Source organism: Eupeodes corollae, chromosome 3 (assembly GCF_945859685.1).
Source record: "Eupeodes corollae chromosome 3, idEupCoro1.1, whole genome shotgun sequence".
Classification (NCBI taxonomy): domain Eukaryota; kingdom Metazoa; phylum Arthropoda; class Insecta; order Diptera; family Syrphidae; genus Eupeodes; species Eupeodes corollae.
This window is the reverse complement of record NC_079149.1, coordinates 130,557,785-130,579,215: the sequence shown is the minus strand read 5'-3', so window position 1 is coordinate 130,579,215 and position 21,431 is coordinate 130,557,785. Positions and strand designations below refer to the sequence as shown.

General features: G+C 33.7%; 1 protein-coding gene across 1 annotated transcript; it reads left to right on the top strand.

Annotated features, from left to right (window-relative positions):
- The first annotated feature begins 14,988 nt into the window (after window positions 1-14,988).
- LOC129950805 (uncharacterized) lies at window positions 14,989-15,900 on the top strand. The gene has a single exon (XM_056062724.1). The coding sequence runs from the start codon at window positions 14,989-14,991 to the stop codon at window positions 15,898-15,900; it is 912 nt and encodes a 303-aa protein (XP_055918699.1).
- Window positions 15,901-21,431: the final 5,531 nt, after the last annotated feature.

Genomic DNA, 21,431 nt, shown 5'->3' with positions numbered 1-21,431 from the left:
AAGTAGATTTTAAATTTATTTGAAAAAAAGAAGTAGATCTACTTCAATTGAAGTAAAGTGGTAACGCTGATTGCAATACTTCAACCATCCGTCGCCATCACCGTCGGTCGTTGTTGTTGGAAATAACTTTGTTTCTTGAAGCAAACCAGGCTGCCGACCGGGATATGCAATTTTTTATTATATGTTAAAAACCCGAGCATTGAAATTCTAAAACTAAAGCCAATCTCCGTATTATTCAGTGGCAGGTAGAGAAGAAAAAGGCAAATATAAACAAACACAAAACACCCATCTCGTGCTTAATATCGTGAATGAAATATTTTACAAGGAAAAAGATAGGGTGGATTGTATATTCATAGGAAAAACGCAATGCCTTTCAGTAAAGATTTCATTGCATGCTATTCCTCAATGATTCGAGTAGCTGATTTCCTTGGCGATTTCACACAAAATTTTCATTGGTGAGCAAATTTCCTACTGGGAGGAGAAGACACTCTTTAAACAGAAGTATGGGTGAGATCGTGATTGTAGGATAGAAAAAACCAACTACGCAGCAACTTGCATTGTTTACTTTAGTTTTCTAGACAGAATGCAAAAAGAGATGACAAAAATAATACCTACTACAAACCATGCTTGCCTGGTAGATCAATAGCAAATTTCAGTTTAAATAAGAATATTTCTTCAAAGTACGATGAAACCGGTAGAGTACAGACTCAGGGGAACATTACAAGCATTTCTTATTTCAATGACTAATCCTTTTTGAAACTTAACTTATTTTAATTTAAATACTTTATTTGGAGACATATTTAGTCTTTTCTTATGTTATCTTCGATTCACTTTTGATAACTAGGCACATTTATTTATTTTATTAGATTTGTTTATTTTATTAGGTTCCACATTAATTGAAAATGAATGTTATTATTTGAAATTTCTGGTTCTATGGAATCCAAAACGTCAAATTTAGATAAATGTCTTTGGAAATGTGTGTACTTACTTTATTCGGAATCTTTTATAAATGTCTATATATTTTTTAAATTTAAATAAAAGAATGTGTGTTTTGATATCATTGACAATTTGTATTTGTTTAATACAAAATTAAAAAATGATATATATTATTTTGTTAGTGAGTATCCCTTTTACAGCTCTCACAGTGAATCGATTTTAAAACAATAAGGTGTCAAAAGGAAGAGAAGTTTATTAATAATAATTAAATGAACGTTTCTACTTACTATTATGATAAAAACATAAAATACTAAGAAAATAATATAGCAACAAAATTTGATTGTTCAATTTTGTATATTGAGCGCGCACAAAGGAGGGTTATAAATACCCTTACAATGGATTAACAATGCCAGCAATTAGGAAGGGAGGACAGGATAAGAAAGGAGGTGCCAATGCACATTTTTTTAGAATGCGTACACATTGTACTCGTATTGAGTGACAAATATTGAGCCTTGTAAATCGTTCCTCAAACGTGTAGTGTGGCTAAAGGAATAATGTCTATACTAAACAGTACGTATGGAGTTTGGCTCAAGGGTATATGATGAATACTCCTAAATGTACGGATTATGGTTGAATTGTTTTTCGAAAATTTAGTTTTCCGGTGGTTTATATTTTTTTTGAAGAGTTATTCCATTCCTTATGGAAAAGATAAGCTAGGATGTGAAACTCTCAGAATATTTTTGGAGTCGGTGTTAACGCAGAAATGTAATCCATTAAACTTTTTTTTAAGATTTTTAGTTCCATGTAATTTTAGTAGTTGACAACTTTCGAAAATCATATTAAATTAATGTTAAAATAGATAAGGAAGATTAAATCAAAGATTTGGTAAAAGAACTATGCATTAAAAGATGAAGATAAGCTTCTTAAGATTCTCTTAACTTGAATGAAATGAAGTAGAAACTGTATTTTTTCCTTGTGTTATTCTACCATAGCATTCAATTAAAGGTGTTCATTTAAAAATAACACGAATACCTAAAATGATTTACAGTAAAAATTTAGAATTTATACTAATTTTTGGCTTTTCACTGGGTCTTTAGTGGAAATGTCCTTCTATTATACTCGGGCAGTGAACTTCAAAAATATTTGAAATACTGGGAAAAATTATTGTAAATCAAAGGAAATGGTTTGTGTATTTAAACAAAGTAATCAATTACACAAACCATTTTTTCTTTCGAGCTACTTTTAATATATTGCATATTTTTGGGATGAGTTTTTCTTTTATGATGAACGGTTTAAGGATGAGCTTAGCTAGGTTATAAGTCTTACGGAATGTTTGTTTAAGCTGCTTGTCAATAAGTCAGGGACACCTCATACCGAAAGCAAATTTCATCCCAATAATTTTAAATAACTACATATATAGAATTGAAACCATACAAATTTTAAAAATATATACAATTATTTAGTAACGCATTTTTCTCTTTTAGAATACCAGACTGAAGGCGAATACTGAAACAATATGATTTAAGATTCTTCAGACCAGTTCCAGTGACTTGATGGCATTTTCATCAAAGTTTAAAGATTTTCCACCTTTGCTGATTAGTTTTATCTGGATTCCTTAGAGCTAGATGTAATTGAAGTTTTGAAAAACAAAATCTAACTTTGAAGTTATTACAATATGAACGGATATATTGCTCATTCAGATTCCAAATGACAAATGCTATTGATCTGGTAGACATGCCATCTAGATACTACGACACCGTAATCACTTGGTTTAAAAACTCGTCATTGATGCTGAACCACTTGACATCAATCTCATCAATAAATGACTTCCTCGTCCTAAAGAAAGAAATACAAAAGAACGTACATTATTATACAAATTAATTATGCAGTATAGAAGTTAATATTTATACTTCAAAATTTAAAAAATAAAACTATGATAATTAATTTAATTTATAACATTTATTTCTTTTTAACTGAAGCTAGTAGGTTAAAATCTTTATTATCTGTAGCAAACATAGAAGCTTTTGCCCATTTCTACCTTATCTAGCACCAAAACATGTCGAATATAAGAAAACAATTTAACAAATACGTACCTACATCTACATCATATTTTTATTATTTTCTCCTCACTTTGGTTGTAATAATTAAATAACACTTCAATTTATAAAAATATCAATAAAACTAAAAGTAAATAAAACTTTACTTACTAATTTCATTTTATTTTTGAAAGATTCAATTCTTTTAAAAGTGCTATTTTTGTATTCTACTGTGTCTGCTTTTTTTAACATGCCTTTTTCCTATTCCTAGTCTATTATCTTTTTATATTAAACAAACAAATTCCTTGCTTCTTTCCTTGCCAAATATCTCACTCCTTTTTAAAGAGTGAATTGTTTTTATTCTATAGATTATGATTCTCAATAAAACTTCTTATCCCCACAGCACTGTGACCAAATTTACATAACAGGTGCTAAGCATCAGGCGATCATGATGCCTAGTAGGTATTCTTTTCCACTTTTTGTTTTGTGGTCCACATTTTGTCTTTCATACATACTACTAAGGGAAATCAAAACAAAGATAAGAAATACGCTCGTTGTGTTAGTTTCTACAAACACGATCACCAACACTACTGTAGGATTTGGCAACAACCACTCTTCTCAATTTGTGGAAGTGTAAGCAAGTAAAAAGAAAAACAAATTTCAAAAAGAACAAAAACAAGAAAAATAAGTTGCACCTTCTTTGGCGGCATGATCGCCTGGTACATCAAATCAAATTGAGTGAAGGCCTAAATGAATCTTGTTGAACTAAAAAGGCCATAAGATCATTAGGCGATCATGCAGAGAAAGAAGGAGTTTTTGTATTTTCGCAATTCGTCATATTTTCTCTCTGTTTCTGTTCTTTTCCTTCTTTATTGACATTGCTAAAATTTTTGTTTCTTTGGAAGTTGTGTCGAATATTAAGAATTAAAGCAAGAAAACATGGCAAAAGAAATATTCTACTACAAAGTATGATCGCCTAGTATATCAAAAGCATTTGTTTTTCTTAATTTATGAGTATGCCCATTTTTAAACGAATAACTTGTGAGATGGCAATTCTTTTCAATTTCGTGTATCAGGCGATCATGCAGCCAAACAAGGGTGATATTTGATTTTGTTTTGTTTTACTCTTTCTTTTCTTCAAACATGGTTTACATTATTTCTCCTTAATACTTAAAGAAATTGAAGAAAGTGTGTGTAGTTTGTAAAATTACTGTTTGCCGATCGCAGTTGTATTTTTAAAAAATACATAAAGATGAACACTGGATTAATTTGTTTCATATAAGAAATGAACTTTAAGAAAGATGTGCTTAACAGATGGCGAAAAAAGTACTTACTTCTCAGCATGGTTGCCAGGTGAGTCATATATAGTTTCTTAAGAATTCTTTAAAAAAAAAATGTATAAAATTCTTTTAATTTCAGACTAAGGAAAATATTACAACAACTTTTTCTAACAGTGGAATTTTTGAAAATATATTTAATGTTTACATTTTTAAACAATGTCAAAACTTTTCAAGCCTAAAAAAGATGAAGTTAAACAAAAATTATACCTTCTTCAAACTTCTTTAATCCGATTTTGGTATTACATACAGTACTCCTTGAGGCGACGACTCTGGAAAAAAGAAAAAGAGCAGTTGTTGTTATAAATGTGTTTAGCTGCGCGTGTCTTCGATTTGTTTTTTTTTTATTTTCTACTTCTTTATTGCATACATACTAAACAGATTAAAAGAAATGGGAGTGGTCCTCTTTAATTAGTTGTATGGGTGATCGTGGATAAAAAGAACCAACTACGCAACAAGTCCCATTGTTTACTTAAGTTCTTTTTTTTTATTTTGGAAGAAAGAAAGAATGTAAAAAGAGATGACAAAAATAATACCTGCTACAAACTATGCTTGCCTGGTGAATCAATAGCAGATTTCTATTTAAATAATAATATTTCTTCAAAACAAAGTGAGTAGGGTACAGACTCAGGGGAATATTACCTGCATTTTTTTATTTCAATGACTAATTCATTTTGAAAAACTGCTAACTTATTTTAATTCAAATACTTTATTTTTAATGTATGTTATCTACACGCCGCTTTATATAACTAGGCCCATTTATTTATTTTATTATGTTCCACATTAATTGTAAATGAATGTTAATTTGTGACATTTCTGGGTCTATATAAATCAAAACGTCAAGTTTAGATAAATGTGTTTTCAAACTTACTTTATCTTACGGGATCTTTTATAATTGTCTTTATATTTTTTAAATTTAAATAATGTGTGTTTGGATATTATTGACAATTTTTATTTGTTTAATATAGAATTAAAGAATGATACATAACTTCTTTTAATAAAATGAGTTGTCAAAGGGAAGAGAATTTTATTGATAATTTAATGAAAATTTATGATACTTTAATGACACAAAATACTAAGAAAATAATATAGCAACAGAATTCGATATTACAATTTTTATATTGGGGCCGCACCAAAATGGGGTTATGAATACCCTTTCAATTACTAAACAATGCCAGCAATAAGGAAGAAAGGACAGGTTAAGTAAGGAGGTGCCGATGCATATTAGTTTTGAATGCGTGCACATTGTAATCGTAATGAGTTGGAAACAGTGAGTCGGGTTAAGCATTCCAAATTCGTTTAGTGTGGCTAAAGAAATAATCCCTATACTTAACAGTACGTATACAGTTGCTCAAGGGTAAACTGATGAGTATTCCCAAATGTACGGATTATGGTTGAATTTTTTTTCAAAAATTTAGTTTCCCTGTGTTTTATATTTTTTTTGAAAAGATTTTCCAATCTTTATAAGGGTTTAAGGATTAGATAAGGTAGGATGTGAAACTCTTGAAATATTTTTGGTGTCGGTGTTAACGCAGCCCATACCTCAGGGATTCCTGAACACAAAAACTTATCCTAAAAAAAATGTAGAACTTGTAATCCATACTACTGAAGATAAATAGGTTTTATCTTTTCTTTTCCCGTTTATTTTTAAATTTTAAGGTGTACATACAGTTGTGTTCATAAAAATAGCACTGCTCTCAAAATAAAACAAAAAGGCCTTCAATATCAAAGTGTACAATTAATTATAGCTTACAATTAGTTTTTTTGTTGCATAACCATTGTTTTTTATAATGCTTCGCAATTACGTGGCATCGAGTCTACTAAAACCTGAAACTTTTCGACTGGTATTGCTTTCCACGAATTACGCACTGCTTCCCACAATTATTTCGAATTCTAGGGTTTTGCTTTATGAACTGCGTTCTTAACATCCCTCCACAAATTTGCGATGGGATTAAGGTTGGGGAATTGAGCGGGCCACTCCGTAACGTAAAATTCCTTCTGCGCAACCATGATTTTGCCTTTTTTGACGTATGCTTTGGGTGATAGTCTTGTTGGTATATTCAAACCAACGTCATTTTCTCTTCAGCATAACCTCCTCGAGAATGGTCACATGCTCGGTTGCATCCCTTTTATCCCCCATGAGATAAATAGACTGGCCCCGTAATTATGAAAAGCAAGCTCCACCATGCTTCACCATTTTTATAGTGTACCGTGGATAGTATGCTGCATTTTAGGGTCTACTCACATATTCTCGACGACCCTTGGACCTAAAAAGAACGACTTTGCTTTCATCGCTTCACAGAACATTCCTTCATTTCTCTTTTGACAAATCTTTGTACGCTTTAACAAACTCCATTTTTCTTTGCCACATGAATTTTCGTCAAGAATGATATCTTGCATAGACTTTGAGCTGGTAACTTCGCTTATAAAAGACGTCTTCATATTGTAACAGCGCTAACAGATAATTGAAGTCCCTTTCTTATTTTCCTAGAGCCTATAGAAGGGTTCTGTTTTGCTAACTGAACAATTTTTCTCTCAGTAGTCATCCTGTTTGAGCCTCACGTTTTAGGTTTATTTTGCTATTTTAAGGCGTTACTGACCATTTTCGCTGAGCAGCCTAGGATCTCTTGAAAATTTTGGTAGGTTTTTCTCTCCAAAGGCAGTTTTCGAAGTTCTTCCGTGCAGTGTCTTGACCGTTTTGGTTATTTTTGAGCTAATATTTATTAATTTTTATATGCTAGTATGGTTCAAATACTTTAAACTTTAAATAGTAAAATATTTACTAACCAAAAAATTAATATAAAATCAATTTTTAACACTTTTTAATTATAATATCAAAAGCACTGCTATTTTTATGAACACTCTATATCCAGAGAGTTTAAAATAATGGGTGTTTACCGGGAAAAGTAGGGTATAAGAAAGACCGTTAGATGCAGTAACATGTCATTTTTTTTTAAAGAATTTCCGTTCTTGAAATAATTGACAATCTAATAGAATGTGATCAGCACTGCTATTTTTATGAACACAACTGTAGGTTGAAGCAGAATTATTTATGGATATGTTTTGTATTTGAAGAACCATCCTCCAGGATCTTTGAGTTCGTTATGATAAGAATAAATTATTTCTATGCTCAGATTCCGTGTGTCTTAAATTCTGTATTTTAATACTTAAAAAATCTGTAAACTCTTCTTATCAAAACTTTCTTAAAGAAAAACAAAAACTCCAAATATTGTTATGTTCATGAAAAATGTCACTTTAAAATTACATTTTCATGTACCTTACTCTCTAAAATATTTTGTTTTCAAAATTCTGTAATTGAAAATGCTATAAATAAGCTTTTTTACATTCACAGGCTATTTACAGTATTTTAAAATGTAAAATTTTGACCTGCAAAATTTTTAACCTATAATATTGTGAACCCCGCCATTATCACAAAATTGAACAATCACAGGACGCTAATGGATCGGCCGGGAAGTAAGGCTCTTCAAATTTGTAACTAAGCTTTTTTGCATTTACAGATTATTAACAGTATTTGAAAATATAAAATTTTGACCAACTAAAATTTTGAACAGCCAGATTTTCTTTTCATACAGAATTGTTTTGTGCAGAATTTAGACCATACAGTATTTTAAACTAGAAGCCATAGACTTTTTCCCCGCCATTATTACAAAATTCAACCGTTGAATTTTTCACCATGCATAAGATGCTCATGGACCGCTCTTAGATTGGAATCGGTCCTAGTTTGAAAATTCATCCACAAAAGAGCTTAATGATAATTTTTAGATTCAAGTAAGGGTGAGTACTTGTTCCATTGGTAAAAATTGCAATTGTATCGTCTTAAGGACCGAAAATTGTGGCCAGTATTATGCAAAGTTTTTGCGACTCCCGTGAATTTGATATTCTAAAGTTTCTTTAGTTTTTTGTTCTAAATTATAGTACTAGAATGCATTCAACACAACCAGAGTGCAATAATTAGGATTATGGCTACCGTAAATGGTTTAAGCCCGCATTAATTTCTATAGAGCAGACATTTCATAAAAATGATTTATCACTTGTACTTTATGTTGAACGCTTCATATCTCTGTTCTTATTTTTCAAAAAAGCCCCAAAATTTGTCAAATGTACATAGTTTCAAATTCCCTATATTGGAATATCCCTTTCAAGTAACCAACTATATATTTCTTCCACTTTTGCTTATATACAAAATATCAAAATATCTATAATTTCATTAGAACTATTCAACTGATTAAACACCTTATTTCAATTCTAATATTATGCGCCAATATTATGTAAATCAACAGAAGGATACATTTTGATCAATTTAAATGCGATTAAAACAACCTAAATTGCAAATTAAAACAAAATCAACAAAATAATAGTTACACTTTATTTCGATTGCTCCCATTTAGTAGTTAACAAAACTTTCCTATCCAAATACAACAACACTTACAAATGACCCTCCACTATTACACAATATTCTATAAAAACAATCATCCACAAAAACAAATCCTTTTTCCATAAAATAAACACATTCATATAGAATATATTTTGTTATGTTAATATACAAAATCCCATTCCAAGGATTCGAAATATTATGAACTAGAAATTTATATTTGTTTGATACCCAAATCAAAATTAAATTTTGTTACCAAAATAAATAATAGAATTTACCAACTAAAAATAATCACAAAATCCAAATAGTTAATCCTTAATGCAAATAATTGTATCTCTGTATGTGTGTGAGTGTGGTGTTTTATGTGAACACATTTAAATTGAGTGTGGATTATTGGAAATATTTCATTTTATATACATACAAAAAATGTCCTTTTTTTAAAATTTTATTTTTAGATTGAAATTTTATTGAGATGAACATTATTTTCAGTTGGAAAATTTATATCAATATCGCATTCAATTAACGAACAAAAATTTTATATAACATTTTCACGGACATTCGGGGAAAAAATGGCGACACACTTAAATGCGCAATAGAATTGACAAAATTGAACAAAAAAAGCTTAATTTTGTATCATCCCTGTTTAAAGGGAATTTTAAGGATAAACACTACTTACATATAGCTACGTCCGCTATGGTCGTGGACATGACGCGCCTTTATAGTTTCATGAATTTTCATTGCCTAGGATATGAATACTAAATTGTTGTCTCACACTGTGCACCGACCGCGCGGCCGTCTAATGAATTCTTGAATCCTTAGAACAGTCATTTAGGTGAAGAAAAAGTCCTTAAAGACCTCAAGACAAAGCAGGTAGACTTTCACTTAAAATGAAACAGCAAAAAATATAACAAACGAACGAACATCTTCATGGATTACTACTTAAGTCCTTGATTTATATTTACTTTTAATCCGGTCGGTATATGCGAAGCAGGCAAACCTTCGGTGAATGTCGCATATACGTCATTTAAGGACGACAAAGAAGAAGAAGAACAAAAACGCCACGGCAAATTATAGTCTGTTTTTTTTTCTTCTCTGCACAATCCAGATTAAGACAAAACAGCCAAAAAAAAAATAAGGACGAAAAAAAGGACATCACACTAATTCCCCTGTACAGAGCGTACTTAGCGCAAGAATGATGAAATCCGATGGTAAGTATAACAAATGTCTACTGCTTCTTCTCCACCATCATAGTCAATATCCTTAGAGCGGGATATCCCGCACTATATTCGGAGATTCGCACCTTAGCATCTTCTCCGCAGCCATCACAGGCGGGTATATGGAGTATAGTTGTCGACGACAACTCTACGACAAGGACGACACACAAAAACCTCAACCTCATTAGGCTTCCAAATTAAAACAATTCCACGCAGAATAAAGAAGAACACAACGAAGAATATAGGTATCAGGACCACCACACAAGATTAATGGCTAGGATGGTGTGATGCGACGACAACGCGGTTGTGAGGGGTGGTGGGGGGGTGTGCGGATAAACTAGAAAGAAGGAAAGCTAGAAACGAATCTACTTTAGTATAAATATAGAAGCATCCTTAAATATTATTCTTGCCTCAACATCATAGGATAAATTCATTTAATGTGGGTCTGGAAGCCATTATTTGCACAACCAACTTCCGCTAGTCGTCAACTTAAATTAAAGCAGGTAATTTAGACGCCACTTTAAAGGTTAGTACACATTAAGTGGGGTTGCGATATTTTGAGTGCGGGCGTTTTGGTGTCATCCTCGACGCTCCGCGGTGGAAATGTGAGAGTATGTCAGCACCATTATAGAGGGTGAGGGGTTCCTTATTATCTTTGTCTTGAGATGAGAATTTTTCATAGAGCTTCGTTTAAGCCAAAAAGTGAGAAAAGGAAAGAGAAAGTGATCGGTAGGCCAATATATTTAATGTCGCCCCTTCATTTTTACAAAAATTCTATGAGTACCTGACTTTAGTTAGTAGTATGAAAAATATTACCTTGGTTTCTGGTTTCTCAAGGCTCAAGTTGGATTATGTTGTTTTGGATTATATTTGGGGAGTATATAGTTTCTTTTAAACAGAATGCTCGTGTAAGTATTTATCATTAATTAGGGTTAAGTTCTTTTTTTGCTGATTCACTTTTGTTAATGATGATCAAAGGTTTTATGAAGATAGACATAAGGTGATACTCGGTCTTTAACTACGGGCGTAGTTTTGTTCTTTTATCTAAGTTTATGTGGCACTCTGGGATTATGCAAAGACACCTTTTGTATTACGGAAATTTATTGTCAGATTTTTAATACAGTATACAATACTAAGTTTAAGCTTGCGATTTAGGTACTTTAAAGCCACTTTGAGCTTCTGTTGGAACTTGTAGTAAAATTTTAAAGAGATATGATAAACTTTACGATAAATGAGTATGAAAAAGAAGTAAGCCCAGTCTGTTAGCACTTTGACTAACGTCCGAGCAAAGCTATAATTTTACTTAAGCTTGAAATATGAGAAATTTAAAATTATAATTATGGATTTTACTATCGACAAATTCACGCTATTTTAAAGTTTTCCTTCGTTAAAGGCAAACCTTAGAGAAATGTCAAGTGAGATTAATTGTGTTCTGGGGGATGGTACTCTATCACTTCGAACCACGGAGGAATGGTTTCAATGATTCACAGGCGGTGAAAACCACATGATGGAAAACATCTGTCAAGTGACATCGCCCAGGAGATGCGAGCTACCAAACCATTTTAAACCATCTGCAGGAGGCTGGTTACAAAAAAAGCTTGATGTTGGTTGCTGCATGATTGGACACAAAAAAACTTTCTGGACCTTCTGGAATGCCTGCAAAATGCTGTTGAAAAGAACCCTACCCATTTTTGAAGCGGATGGGGACTGGCAACGATGAAAAATGGATCACAAACGACAATATCAAGCAAAAACGGTGGTAGTCAAAGGCCGGTGAATCTTCCCAAACAGTGGCTAAGCCAGGATTGACGGCCAGAAATGTTTTGCTGTGTGCTTGGTGGGATTAGGAGAAAATCATCCAATATGCGCTGCTCCCATATGGCCAGACGCTTGATTCTACCATCGACCGCAATCTCTTGAAGCAGGCCATGAACCAGAAGCGTCTAGAATTTGTCAAAAGGATGGGTGTAATTTTCCACCAAGACAACGCAAGACCACACATTTCGGTAATAGCTCTTTAGAAGGTACGGGAGCTTGGATTGGAGGTTTTATCGCATACACCATATAGGCCGGACAAAGTGTCAAGTTATTTCCATCTGTTATTGTCCATAGCGAAAGCCATTGGTGGTGTAAAGTTTAACTCAAAAGAGGCTTGTACAAAATGAGTATCCGAGTTCGGAAGGGAGATGTTTTTCAACCTTTATTTACCACACAACTTAAAGTAGGGCTAAATAGGATAAGCTGCATCAGACATTACTCAAACGAACGTGTGTTCTTTTGAATTGTTGGACGTCATATCTGAAAGAAAAAACAAATTTTTAGTTAATATAAAAATATTTTTAAGGTTCCAATTTTTATTTCCAACTTTTTTGACCATGAAGACTTTAAATACTGTTTGAAAAACAGAAGAATACATGTTTTGAATGAAATTCTATTATTAATAATTTTAATGGCATATTTTTTTACTTGGCAAGTTTTACATTCGTTCAATGCTCAAAACTCCATAATTTAATCAAACATGATTAAACAATTCCGTCAGCCTATTTGTCTTTTAGTCTCCAGTACTTGAGAGTCGATTTTTTCTAAATTTTGAAATTAATGTTTTGAGCAAATTCGCATTATCTGTTTTTTATTTAAACTAAAATTAACAGTAGGTATAACATACATTTTTTTTAAATATCTAAAATTATAATTTTCTCAAGAATGATCTGACAGATTTTTATGAAATTTTCTGTACATTGGACACTCATAAAAACGTTGCTTTATTTTTTAATTAATTATTTTTATGATTCAAAATGTATTATCTCAAAAACGTTTATATAAAAATCTATGTGTCAACTGTCAACTTAGACGAAAAAAGCCAACGATCTCGTCCTCCCGACTTAGACGAAGTAAAGACTGCCATATCTAAGCTGAAGTCTAATAAAGCCGCTGGAGCAAATGCCTTGAATGCCAAGATCTTCAAAACAGAAGACAAAATTTGGTTGCGAGCATGCACCAACTTATCTGTAAGATACGGTTTGAAGAAAGCATGCCTGATAAATGTAACCTCAGCATTGTTTGCCCGATTCTGAAAAAAGGAGACAATCTAAACTGCAACAACTATGAGACGCATCACTCTATTTAACAACGTTTATGTGAATCGTCAACAACCTTATCAGTGTGGTTTTAGACCAGGAAAGTCAACAGTTGATCAAATATTTACATTACGGCCGATCCTGGAAAAAACCCAAGAGCACCAAATCGACACCAACAATCTTTTCATCGATTTCAAGGCCGCATATGACAGCATCTTCAGGGACGAGCTGCATAGAGCCATGCCCATAGTTTTGGCATCACTGCCAAGCTCATCTGTTTGTGCAGGGTGAGCATGGATAAAGGTTGGAAACAACTTAACAGAACCTTTCGATGTAAAAAAAGGCTTTAGACAGGGTGATGCGCTGCCGTGCTATTTTTTTTTTTAATTTCTTAATGTCAGAAAGATTTTTTGAAAAAATCGGTTATTTTTCTTAAATAATAAAATAAAATTCTAGAAAGTTCTGAGCTCTATACATAAACATTCTATAATAAAAAAGTCCAAAAAATGTAACGAAAAAATGTAAATAGCACAAAACTGTGTAAAACTTTAAAAAAGACACATTTTTAAGAAAAAGTAAAAACTAAAAGTAAAGAAAACAGAAAACTCGTCAACATTATTTTTCGACCTCAAATAAATGTAATTTTACGCTTTAGTGAAAATTAAATAAGTTAGTTTCAGTTGTTTTTAAGCCAACTGGAATAAGTTCAAGCAATCCAGGAAGGCCTGCAACGCCTATATTGGATGGACCAAATTTTTACATGACCCAAATAACGGAAAAAAATACTGCAATGTCCCAAAAGCAGTAAAAATTTTTGGTCATTTGTATAAAAACTGATGTATTTTTCCTCTTCATCGGTTCTTACGCTATTTGTCAATGACACTTCATTTGTTAGCTCCTAAGAGAAAGCTAATCTCTTTTCTAGGCTGTTCGATAATAATTCAACGCTGCCAGTGAGTGTAATGACTTCGCCTGTACTATAGAGTGAGTTAGTGATTTTATGGAACCAATCTTTTTTCCCACTCGTACTGTAGCAAGATCTCTTAAAGATTTCAACATTCACAAATCCGCTGGTCCGGATGGTATCCCCGCTATTGTTTTGAAGAGGTGTTCTTCAACGCTGGCAAAACAACTGCGTAAGCTTTTTAATCTGTTCTACTCCTCAGGTCTCGTTTCGAGTGGATGGAAAACCGCATTTGTATAGCATATTCCCAAAAAAGGCGAATCTTCTTTACGTTCCGATTACCGACCGATTGTACTTAAATCCCTCACATCCAAGGTCATGGAAACTCTGATTAGTTATCAGCTCAAGAAATATCTCGAAGATTGAATGCTTCTTAACAACCGACAATACGGCTTTCGTAGCAACAGGATCACTGGTGATCTCATGGTTTATCTCACCGAACAGTTGACCAAATCTTTGCGTCATTTTGGAGAAAGTAAGATTATTGCACTTGATATTTCAAATGCATTTTATAGTGTTTGGCATCAGGCTCTCTTATCGAAAATGCGTGCTTTCGGTTTTCACGAATCCCTGCTTCATTGTATTAGTAATTACCTTTCGAATCGACCAATACAAGTTGTATTGGATGGATTCAAGTCTAAAAACAAAAGTAAATACTGGTGTGCCCCAGGGTTCTGTTCTATCTCCAACACTCTTTCTCATTTTTATTAATAATCTTCTTTCTGCAACTCCTAATCCAATATATTGTTTCGCTGACGATAGTATTCTTAGCTTTTCATATTCGTTTTCAGATTCACATCACTCACTTTCGAATGTGGAACTGCAACGACAAAATATGATAAGTTCATTAAATTCTGATCTAAACAGCATTGTACAATCTTCTACCTTAACGTCTAACTTGTCGAGTTGTAGAAGCTGAGTAAGGTCAATGATTCTCGGGAGTTATTTCTCCAGAAGAGCCCTGAAAATAAAGGTCGCTCGCCCCTCCCCTTCCCAATCCTTACCACCTCCTACGTCGGCTTTGTGCTACTATGCTGGCTGATGGCTCCTTATTCCTTGACTGTATAGGGCTTGTGCCAAGTCACTGCCCATTTTCCGGTATGGGAAAGGATGTATCACTCACGAAAACGCTTTCTCAGGTCGGCAGTGGAAAGTTCGTGAATAATGATCTTTCCACTACCAAAGAGAGTAACCCTCTCCAGAATGCTGCTAGGAGCTCCTATAAACAACGGCGCTATGCGATGAGGATTCTAAAATCCCCTTATTCAATATTGGGGGATGGAAGTAATTCCATCCTTAGAAATAGGCAGGAGTGGGCTAAATCCATTCTAGATAAAACTAGTCGCTATGACTCCACGTCAAAGCGACAAAGGTCTTTGGAGGAGCCCACTCATATCCCTAAAAAGCCCAAAGTGCAGAACATCAGCACTCCCAACATGGCGAGAGCACCTCTCACTGAACCATTTAGTGATGTACTTAAAGAGCCTAAAAAGATCATAGTTGCGGTCATTGATAGGAGCAATATTGATGGCACGATTACCTCTGACCATTGGCAGATGGTGAAACTAGGGCTCTCGGCTGGCTTTCTCAAAGTCATGAGAGAGCATCCAGGTAAACCACCAGTAACAAGCGATTGGGGTTGGCATCAATGTCATGTCAAACTCATCGCTTGTAACGATCTGAGGTCGCGCGATCTCTATACGCTTGCTGCTGGCATGCTGGGCGAAGTCTGGCCAGGCGCAAAACTCGAGGTCGTTGCAAAGGAAGATATTCCTTGCAGGCCGGCAGCTCACGCATGGATCCCAATAGAACCCTGTTGTCCAGATGACATTAGTGCAATGATCAGGATCAGCAACCCGAACCTCCCTTGTCACGATTGGAAGATTGCGAAACTGGAGGAGCCAAAGGGTCTTTATCGAAGTGCGATTATGGTAATCAATTAAGACTCTGTGGCTTCTCCGGCGCGAGATAAGGGCGTTATAAGGTACGGCTTCGAGTCAGTCACGCTCAGCGTATGTAAAAAAGATGAGGCAGACGCTTCATGCGAGCCTCCACAACTTCCTGCGAAGGCTGTGTCGCAAGACGTAGGGAGTCCCATTGCTTCTATCACTTTCCCATCCTTAGATGTTGTTGATGATCTACCTGAGCCCTCTTCTGTCTTCTTCCGAAGCTGTGCAGCAAGTAGGGAGACCCAGTGCTATCATCACCCTCCCATCCTTGGATGTGAATGAGAATGTGGTGGGGCCCTCTTCTGTCACAGCACAATCTTCTCCTGAAAACGTCAAAAGTTTATCCCTAATGGAGACCGATGGCTCAAACGACAAAGCTCTTCCCAGTGAGGAAGAAAATGAACTATTAGGTTCCTCTTCGTCTGATCTAGATGAGCTGGATTTAACAGTGGTGGAGGTTGATCTGCCTATTTGTAGCCAAAATGCTGCAAATACTACAGATTAACCTATAACACTCTAAAACGGCTTTGGCCTCCCTTCTTCTCCGCCTGACAAAAATTGGAGAAGATGTCGTTCTCATCTAAGAACCTTGGCTTGTGAAATCCCTGGTTGGAGGATCGAGAACTCCTAGCTACTACGTGCTATATGTAACAGGAAAAGTTAACCCAAGGTCCTGCATACTAGTAAAACGTGGTCTAAATGTATTTTTACTGCCTAATTTCAGTGATAAAGACGTCACCACAGCCAGGTATGGTAATAGACAACCATAGCTACTGGTTGGTATCAGCATATTTGGGCCACGTCCACCAGGGTCCACTGCCGGGTACCAATCAACGTTTTTTTATAAATCAAAAAAACTGGAACAATTAAACTTTGAGATATTTTCTTTAACCTACTTTATTTTTTTTTTAAATATTATTGTCAACATTCAGTGAAATTTTAAGAAAAATCTAGTTGACCGTTAATTTACAAAAAATAAAAACATTGAAAAAAAAACAATACTAAGACTTGGTAAAAATTTCTTTCGACTCAAATTGCTTTTAAAAAATTAAAAAAATTGTCTTCAAACTTTTATTATTATTTTCTATTTTCAGTAATTTTTTCCAACAGTCCGGTTTTTCATAAAAAAACTAGGTTTTATTCTCGATATCTCTCAAATTAATTTCATTCATCCACTTTGTAAAAATTTAAGAAATGCTACTAAAATTGGTAAAAATTAGTTTTCGACTAAAATTCCATTGAACAAAACTAGATTTTAAAACAAACCAATTTCTTTATATGAAAAATATTGTTGGCAGTTTTATAATTTTCAAGAATAATCAAACTGACAATTTCTTTAACCCAACACGAAAACCTTCAAACTTTTAAGCAAGATAAATCGACAGATGGGATGGGAAGTTATCAGTGTGGGTCGCATCCCAGCCTCTTTTTATAAAACAAAAAATGGTCGATTGCATTTCTGTAAAAGTTAACCAAGATATCAGAAAAAACATCCTCCGATGTATGAAAGTGTTTTTGAGGTAATATCATGCCGTGTTCATAGAATATCCTAGTTCTAGGTAAGACATATTTTATTTTTAAATACGAAAAATCGGATCGGAATCGGCCCGTTTTTTAATGTGTAAGAATTAGTGAGCATTTTTTGCTTGAAAACATGATGTTTCATTAAAAAACCCTTAATAGTTCAAGAATTCGTAAGACTTTATACAATACAGGGTTAACAGCTTTTTTCTGTTGTTCTTTTACCCGAATGAGTTTTTTTTGAAATCATGAATGACTCTGTTAACCCGTTAATAGTAAATTTAAGTTTTTTATCGTTTCTTTTTAAAACTGATCATTTTATTTCAAAAAAATTGTTAAACAAAAGTGTTGGAAATTGAAATAGTTAAACAATCCGTGATTTAGGAGAAAACAATTTATTCTTCTATGAATCATTTTGTATGGTTTATATCCCTGAAACTTTGTATCCCCAAGTGCATATTTTGTTTCCTTAAATTTACCCTATTATTAAAAAAACACTGTTTTTTAACTTCTGAGCCAGTTTCTATCATCAAATTTCAGCTTGTTCAAGGGTCAAAACCTAATTGCACTGGACAGGACAAGACAGGACAAAAGTAACAGTAAACAAATACCCAAACACAATAATAAATATTTATAAATTTATTTATAAATGAATGAAATGAAATCAGATTTCCATAATAATTAATGTTCTCCAAAAGCCTCAAGCCTTTTTTTTACTGCTTCTTGGACAATGGAAAGGCAGATTTTTTGCTAGATAAGGATATACGAGTACAACCAAAGGATATACAAAACAAACAGGAAAAAATAAAAATATTAAATTAGTCCTTTCCATTCCATCACGTCTAGGCATAGGTAGATAGGGTGTTTTTTTTTGGAGGAATTGAACTTTGGAAATGGAATGAAACATAGACGATATTTTTAAATTGATATGAAATTTACTTTTTAGAAATATGAATTTCCGGAAAAAACAATTTCAAAATTGATTCTGGCTCTAATCTGGCGGTCCCATTCTCGAAGACTTTTCCCAAAACCTGTGCCCGTAAACCGACAACAAGGCAGTTTTGGTTTACATCTAAGTACTCAATTGTTTCGTGGTTGTGGGCGTTAACTATCGACTTAAGATATCCCACAAAATAGTCAAGCAGCTTTAAATCAGAAACTCTTGGAGCCCAATTCACTTTTCCTTAACGTGAAACAAAATGGCCACCATTTAAAATAGTGTTGGTAAATTAAAGTTTCTTATCGGTAAAAAAATACACCCTTTAGTGAAGGTTTTCTAGGTTTATAAATAGACTTTACAACTTTACTTATTTCGCCCTGTTCTAAATAATTTTTGTTTTAAAACAAACGCTTTGGGGGCTAGAGACTGTATAGGATTATGACCTCCATCCGACCTTGTCGTGTTTTTTTTTTTTGTTTGAATTTTATTTTTATTTTTTGTCAGCAAAGCATTGTTGACAATTATTCACGGGTCATAAAGAAATTAATTTCCAGAAAGGAACTCATACAGAAAACCTATTTGCTCTTTCGAGCCTTACACCCTCGCAGCCGTCGTCTTTATAGCTAGTCCGCTCACTCGCTCGCTCTCACGTTTGAACTTTCTTGTGACGGAAAAGGTATATTTGTGCGTGGCTTCCCGTACTTAAGAGTTTTTATATTTTCCTGTTTTGTTTTTGAAGAAATGAAAATGAAAAAAACAAAAAAGTAATTTTTCGTCATCGAAAACGTTGTTTTTTTTTTTACTTTCACGGCGCGGGGAGGAGGCCGCAGAAAATGAAAATGAAAAAAAAACTTCACAGTTGAATGAGTTTTCATCACCAATGCGAATGAATGAACTCACCACATTCCCTTTCCCTCTTCATTGTTTTAACTCCCAGAGTCCAGACTCCTATATAGCTCGAGCCCGACTCCATATTTGCTTCCAACAGGAACAAGGATTCGCTTCAAATGCGGAACAAATCGAAAAGGAACCGCGCTTTTCCGTGTCTCCCCTGACACGTCTTCTAAAATAAAAACCAAACCAACAAAATGAAAAAGTTTTTCTACAAATTTCTGTTTTGGCGGGAAACTAGGTGGCTTGGTAAATGAAAATGACGAAGGAAAATCAAAACTTGGTAGCAGGGGTGAGCTTTTCAAAAAAAAAAAAACTCGTCTGATGGTAGGACTTATTCGGCTTCAGCCTTAGAAGAACACAAACCCCGACTTCGCTTTGGCAGCGTGACTGTAGACTGCGACGACGACTGTGTGTGTAGTACCTATTGGCGGAGGCGAATTATTATTAAAATTTAACGAAGCAAATTGAATCGCTGTGAACGACTTTAAAGGAGCAAAAGGACGACAGAAGTTTACGAATACAAAAACCAAACCAAAAAAACAAAACAAAAAGGACTAAAAGTCAGCAAAATTTAATTTATGCGATTTATTTGTGGTTGTCCTAGCTCAGAGCCAGAACAGAACCAACCAAGCCATCAGGATAGGGTAGAGAGTCCTGAAAGCTGCCTTTCCTGCTCAAAGGTATAAATGCTCGTCCTTAGGCGGCGGCGGTGGTGGTTGGGTGCTCCGCCTGTGTAGCTGTTATGTTTTATTATTTATTTCAGTCTACAAGGCGGGACGGGGGTGGGGTAGTTGTACCTATGTCTGTTTCCTTATTTTGGAGTGTGTTTGTCGATTAAACGCTAAAAAGGTCTCCATGTGTCTTTTTCTGAGAACTTTTTAAATGGCGCAATGAATAAATTGAAATTATTTTGAGAATTTAATCGCATAGAAGTTTATGTTTGGCTTCTCAGGATTTGTTTTTCTTTGTTTATGTTTTCTTTTCTTCATTTATGTTACTTCTAAAAATTGAAAGAAGATTTTCCATATCAGCAACTTTTTTTCTTCATTTTGCTTTAAGAATGTACCCTTCGTCTTGGTCCTGTGAAGGCAGTGCCACAACATAGGCATGAACCTACGTATGCTGATGATGGAAAAAAAGGATACATTTATTTAAAGGATTTTAGAAAAGGCTTAAAAACATTTTCTCAATGAATATATTTTTGCTTTTTATTTGATTTTAATATTTTAATTATGATTTGAATCATAATTAGTCGTGAGTTTAATGTTTCTTATATTAATTATATTATATTCTATGAGCCGCCAGAGGAACGTGTTTTTGGGTATTATTGTCTTCTTATGGAAATAAATATAATTTAATTTGAATTGTAATTTAGCACGGAAGAGAAGATTAAGTGTTGCTTTGTTTTTGGGGATTATGTTGAATAATTTAATATTTAACTTTATACAAATTTGATTATTGTAATTGAAATTTGACATTTTCTTGAAATCGTACATAAGATGATGGTTTAGTTAAGTAGGATGTTAACTGTAATGACTTCTTCAATCATAATTTCTTGAGAGGAAATTTTCTATCTGTCTCAGAAATGGTCTATGTGATTTATCAAAGATTGTCACTAAGTAACTTTTCAGTCTACGACCAAAATTGTGGGTTTTAAATTAACAAGTGGCATCTAAAATCAAACATTTACTATTTCAGACTTTGACTTAGTTATTTTTTCCAACGGACGTGATGTTGTCATTAAGTGACGTCTGCTATGATAAATTGTCAATGATATCTCATTTAGTGGTACCTGCTTCATAAGGCATACATTTGAGTGACTTCAAATATTGATTTCGTTGCTACTTTTTCAGTAAGTCATTTAATGACATCTGATGATCAATATATTTTGGGCTAAGTGGTGTTTCTATTCTTACATTTTTTTAAAAGTGACTTCGAATGGTCATTAAAGAACATTTTTTGTCTTAGAAAATGATGTATATGATGACATGTTCTTCAATTTATTGACGTCTAAATATAAATGAACATTTAGTGATGCCTTTTGTTGAAGGCTCTGATTACTCGTATGTTACTCCTTTTATTGAGCTTTATGGTGTGATTTCATATCTCAGAATGTAGTTCAAGGCACATCAACCAACAACTTATTACCATTCGTTGCTTAGAAAATGAT

Coding starts and splice junctions, on each gene's coding strand:
- LOC129950805 (XM_056062724.1), top strand. CDS start 14,989: ATGCTGGCTGATGGCTCCTTATTCCTTGACTGTATAGGGCTTGTGCCA.